General features: G+C 41.1%; 1 protein-coding gene across 1 annotated transcript; it reads left to right on the top strand.

Annotated features, from left to right (window-relative positions):
- The first annotated feature begins 675 nt into the window (after positions 1–675).
- On the top strand, positions 676–4,442 carry dynll2a (dynein, light chain, LC8-type 2a). Its single transcript, XM_056441076.1, has 3 exons — positions 676–1,221; positions 1,723–1,872; positions 2,642–4,442. The coding sequence occupies exons 2-3, from the start codon at positions 1,741–1,743 to the stop codon at positions 2,777–2,779; spliced, it is 270 nt and encodes an 89-aa protein (XP_056297051.1). The 5' UTR covers positions 676–1,221; positions 1,723–1,740; the 3' UTR covers positions 2,780–4,442.
- The last annotated feature ends 1,584 nt before the right edge of the window (positions 4,443–6,026 follow it).

The raw sequence follows: 6,026 nt of genomic DNA, 5'->3' as shown, positions 1-6,026 counted from the left end.
GGGTCGGAGTGTAGTTCAATAGTGCGTTCAGCCGAACGCACTACTCTCTGCAGAGCCTTCCTGTCCTGAGCGGAGCAGTTGCCAAACCAGGCTGTGATGCTTCCTGTCAGGACGCTCTCTACAGCTCCAGAGTAGAAGGACTGAAGGATCCTCTGGGAAACTTTAAATTTCCTCAGCTGCCTGAGGTGGTAGAGGCGCTGCCTTGCCTTTCTCACCAGAGTGTCTGTGTTCGTTGACCATGTCAGATCCTCGGTGATGTGGACTCCCAGGTATTTATTTTGTTGTTGTTAATGTCAGTATGGACACGTTATGTATGTACCTATGTAAATAAATGACTTACTTACTTCCATTAGGCCGCCCAATGCCTATTTAAAGTGTTTCACTGGTAATGGCTTTATTTGACAAGAAAACGAAACTGAGGACCAGGGAGTTGGATCAAAGGATGGAGTCGGAGATGTCTGGTATGAAGGAATTAAAAATTGTGGAGGTTGGGAGGTGGTTTTATGTGGGGATAGTTATGTTTCACTTTGCTTAATCTTGCTTTTTCTCTTAGCATTTTCAATAAAACATGTTCAAACACCAATACTTTAGTTTGTTTTGTATGTATTTAACAGATGTGTTCCTACGCTTAATATTTTAAACGTGCACACCTTCCATTTACAACCACTGTATTGTCTTTAAGAAGACATTAGAGATGATATATTTGTAAAACTGAACCAGACAGAGCAGACAATGAATATCATTTGCATAAAACCACCACGTCCAACATGACCGACAACACGCCAACGCAATAGCAGCCCATATATGTTCAGTACTCAAAGCTCCAGTGTCCCATCCGTGACGACAACTGATGAAAAACCCTTTTACGCGCAGCCAAACGATACCTGCTCGTTGCCAAGGTCTTGTTTCCTTTGAGCCCACAGTTGGTGGTGTACAATGTGAATGATGCATTGTGGGATGAAATAAGATGCCGGCAGACCGGAGCTGGAGAAAAACGCTTACAACACACGGGGAGGCTGCAGCTCGGCCAATGACAGGGTGCAGCATGCGGCAGAGGGGCGGGGAGCTGTTGGAGCGCAGCAGAGAGCCAACCTACATGCTTATTGGGAATCTTTAAAAAACAATTAGCCGCAGCATCATCTAAACCTCTCCCTCCTCTGGCTGGGTGAAATACATATTTTTGAGGGGGGAAATAAGCGTTTTCATTCGGCTCAAGAAAAGGTGAGTTGCAGATTCCCCTTTTGTGAAAAAAAGATTGACTTGCGTGTCATGACATTTCTGATTCGGGTTTATCTCGTGATGTGGAGTGTGTTACTGTATCTCGACTGGCAAGACGCGGCGATGGACTGACACGGAGAACAGCAGGTGCATTCTGTTCACCCTGAGCACATGAGTAATCGGATACATCTCGATACTTCTGGTCTCCTGATGCTGCTTTTATCGGAAAGGGATTTGGCCGAGTAATGTAACTCCACCTGTATCAAGTTTCGCAGCCAACCTATGCAACGCTCCAGTCGTCGTTTAGATGTCACACATGAGCGCAAGTACCGAGTGCGAATCAGTGCACATGTTGGGGGGGAAACGCGCTGTCAAACGGCCATTCTTCTGCGTACCAGTGATGTGTTCGCGGTGATCCGGCTGGCCTAAACAATCTCCCTCAACGCCCCACGTGCGGTGTTCATTTTCAGTGCATTGAACGTGCTCCTTTTCCTCTTCCTCAAGGCATCCTCATCCTCAACCATGACTGACAGGAAAGCTGTGATCAAGAACGCCGACATGTCCGAGGACATGCAGCAGGACGCGGTGGACTGTGCCACCCAGGCCATGGAGAAGTACAACATAGAGAAGGACATAGCAGCCTACATCAAGAAGGTGAGAGGCATGGACGGGTCCTCTGCGCGCTTACATCACCGGCAAATGAGCTGCACATTCAGAGCCCTTTAAAAAAATTCTCAGATATATTTTCGTCACAATATGGAGACGAGGCGCTTGTGATCAGGGCCGTAGCCAGGATTTTTCTTTTTTTATTATTAAGTTAACAAGTGTCCCCCCCCCCCACACACACACACACGCAAACACTCCTACACACCACATTCAAGTAATTGTATTTTTCATATTTAATGTTGACTGATGTGACAACATGAATGTCTTTACACTCGAACAGGCATCACAAAAAAAACGCAATTATAAGTACAAACTTGATAACGTATTTATTATTTAAAGCCAGTTTACATTTAGGTTAATGCTGTAATGCTTTTTTCAAGCCTTTTGAATTGAGATCAGTCATGTTTATCTAATTTATTGATTTAGTTATTTGTGTATTTATTGGCCTAACAGTTTAAATTCTAAGAAAGAAAATGACCACCACTTATTTATTTATCTAAATCTTTGCTCGATTCAGCTTCTCAAATGTGAGGATTTTGATTGTCGAGCAAGCCTTGGTTCAGATAAAACGATTTGAAGATTTCATTTTGGACTCTGAGAAATTATAAGAAACATTTTATCCCACAAGTAGTTTATACACGAATGGGAAAACATAAGCAGTGTTCTTGATCATGATACGTACGCCAGAATTTGTAGCTTGCATCCATTTTGTAATTATTTGGGTTTACGCTAATTGGCTTCTTTCGACACGTTTCAGGAGTTTGATAAGAAGTATAACCCCACCTGGCACTGTATCGTCGGGAGGAACTTCGGCAGCTACGTCACCCACGAGACGAAGCACTTCATTTACTTCTACTTGGGCCAAGTGGCCATCTTGCTCTTCAAGTCTGGCTGAGAAGTTTCTGCTGGGTGTTGAGGAGTTTTTCTCTCTGAACCTAAATCGGAAGATGCACTGGTGGCTGATGTCTCTCATACACTAATAACAACATACCGTAATGATGCAAACCCGGCCGTGCGCAATTGCATGGACTATACACTTTAATATGTATGTTACAGTAAGTTTACTTTTCGGTAGTTGCCATTTGAATGCAACTGAATTAGTTTTTGTTGATGCTGTTAAATTCTAGGTTGTAAAAGATTTCAACGTCGCCCTTGATTGTATAATAAAGGAAGGCTGTAGAATGTAGTGGTGCATCTGCTTTCCTTCACAAGTGGCATCGCCAGACCCTGTTATGAGACTCCATCTGTCAGTTTAGATGGTCAAATCGTTGCGTGCATAAGTTTACTAATTCATTATCAAGATTTTAACGTGTGATCATGAAAATAAGTTGAACAATGGGGCAAAATAGTCTTCAGATGAGTTATTTCACGGCCATCCTTTGGTTTCCACGCTAACAAACAGCATGGGTTCTGTTTATAACTGCTATTTTATTAATTTAAAATATGTACATGCAATTGCAAAACCTTTAACGTTTTCAATTTGGATTTAAAATAACATGTCCAATGGATCTCAGACAAAGATCTTCACAACATCCAACAAGCTTGACATTTTGGATCTAACGCAAGCAAGTGCACACATTGACAGGGATGTGTGGTTCTCACTGTGGGACGGTCGAGCAAATGAAGCTCAAACACAGACCTTAAGCCTGTAATGTCCGAGTAACCTCACGACGTACTGGTCACCGACATCTTCCAACTCGCATACCGAGATTGCATTCTTGTAATCCTGTGTTTCTGCATGTTTGGAGGATAAAGTCAATTTATTTAGCCGTCATCAAACCTAAGTTCACCTTGAAGCAAAATCATTTATTTAACTTTTGAGTATGTAGATATTGGACTGAGCTTTAGGAAGGCGTTTTAGATAAAAACATCTGCTGTCAACTCCGCCGATGCTCCCAACACCCGTGTGTTTCAGATGGGTTTGTCGTCATGTATGGCTCTTGATACTTTAAAGTTGCATTAACCCTCTAACGTTTAATTTTGTATTTACTTTTAATTCTTTTTAACATGTGTACTGCCAGACATGAAGGAAATACGACATATTTAAGAGTACTTTAAGCAACTGGAAGGAGACGTACCTCTTGTCTAACTGATTTGGGGATTCCTTTTTGTCATGTCAGCAAATTAGTTTCAGAGGGCAATGCATGTTTGGATCCTTTCAGAGACAGGTCGGGGGCATGTCGTCCACGCAGTTGGTGGTTAACAACACATTTCTTGCTGTGTGTAAAGACTATGTTTTTAGTTGCTAACTCCCATAATACAACAATGGGTAAAATGTGTATCTCAAGTGTTAGCTTGGATTGACGTCGAGGAGTGTCTTTCTAACTATTGTCGATGTCAGCTGATTTAGTATTGTTTTCCTCTGGCATGTATTTTTGCTGTGTATATGTAGAAGCCGTTCCGATGTTGTTTAAATTTACACAAAACGTGTGCCTGTCATTACTCTCAACTGTAACCGGCTTGAGTACAATTGCACTTCATTAGAGTTATCCAGTAGGTTGCTACAGAACCAAAATCATAAAAACTCGATAAAATAAAGTACATAATTGTTGACTTATTACAGAGTGGCCTTTGTTTGACATTGTCCGTTATTCAACCCATTTATGCGCCGCTCGCGTGTCTCTGCAGTAAATATGAAGCTAGCACCGGGAGCTTGTTAGCTTAGCTTAGCACAGAGATAGAGCAACGACTAGAGATTTGAAACCAACATATAACTTAATAACTTAACTCCTAAGCTTAAGAGGTGCTGGTAGATAGATTGTGTTACCTTTTGGCAGACCCAGACTAGATTTCTAATCGTTATGCAAAGCTAGACTAACCGGTCATGTTAACTGTTGAGACACGCGTGGTAACAATCTCCTCATCGAACTCGCCAACAAGGGCTAACGTTATTTCCAAAAAGATAAAATCAAACAGAGTATGTACGTTTTTCTAAACAGTAGCTACTTACTACAAACATGTTATGCTAGCACATGTTGAACTGTAGCAGTAGCGCTACCTTACCAAGTCTTGTCGGTTAAAACTTCACCATATAAACATTTCTAAATGGGTCCGTTTGTTTTCCTGATTTCGTATGAGATCAACTTTTCATTTGTCGTTTCCGTTTCCAGTGTTACACTGCATCACTTTCGGTCTATACCTCGAAGCAAACATGGTAACAATTGACACACTCTAGCTTCTCCAATATGAGATTTAACTTTTATATCATCGTAGATCTAACATCTTTCAAGTTTTTAACATTCTTTAGTTTACATTAAATCACATTGGAAAATTGCGATGGGCCAAGTCTGAAATCGTAGGCACTAATGAACGGCTGCACCAGAAAAATAAGTACATGAACGTAATGGAAAAGGTCTCTTGTTAGTTTACGATAATACAGTCACAAACGTTTAGACATGTTGATGCATCAATATATTATTGAAGCCATTAATGATAGCTGATAGTTCCTCACATATACAGATGATAGGCTACTCTTCTGCTCTTTTTGCAGCTTCCAAACAGACTTTGAGACATATATTTCCAATAAAAATGCTGCCATAATGCTTTTTACTAGTTGTCGGTTACATTTTATGCCGATTCAAAAATACATCACTGCACAATAGACAGGGCGAACTGACTGAGCAAAATCGATTATAAACAGATGAACACACCACGTAGGACTACGTTTATGTATACATGTGTGAAAGCTGCAGGGCACAAAGTATTTTTGCAGTGTTGGATTCACTGTGTGTTTACTCTGAATAACTGTCAACAAGTGTGTGAGACCATCAGGCAGAAGAGGAGCACAAAGCCCCTAACCCTGACATCAGTCGCTGTGTTGTTGTGTTGGTTACCCACATGGCTCGCCACAAACACTTGGCTGCTCACCACTCACCTTTGGGATAATGCTGCGTTCAAGTCACTTTTTTTTTTAAATCCCACATTTGACATATTCTGAGTTAAAAAGGGAAATGCTACGGATTTAAATGTCAAAAATACTGATCAACAAAAAAAACGTAATGACTGCCGCTTTAGTTAATGAGAAGGAATTATGGCGCTGACCATGAACCGCAACATAAGATACGAAAAATATTATTGAATCTACAAAATCCGTCTGATGGTGAGTTTTGACAGAAAGCCTGTAAGTCTTATATTACCTAAAC

Source organism: Pseudoliparis swirei, chromosome 20, assembly GCF_029220125.1.
Source record: "Pseudoliparis swirei isolate HS2019 ecotype Mariana Trench chromosome 20, NWPU_hadal_v1, whole genome shotgun sequence".
Classification (NCBI taxonomy): domain Eukaryota; kingdom Metazoa; phylum Chordata; class Actinopteri; order Perciformes; family Liparidae; genus Pseudoliparis; species Pseudoliparis swirei.
The sequence above is the reverse complement of the archived record's forward strand: the minus strand, read 5'-3'. Positions and strand labels throughout refer to the sequence as shown.

Bases quoted from the DNA above. Each gene is read 5' to 3' on its own strand.
- dynll2a (XM_056441076.1), top strand. From the start codon at position 1,741: ATGACTGACAGGAAAGCTGTGATCAAGAACGCCGACATGTCCGAGGAC. The intron at 1,873-2,641 runs GTGAGAGGCATG...GACACGTTTCAG, and splicing joins TAGCAGCCTACATCAAGAAG to GAGTTTGATAAGAAGTATAA.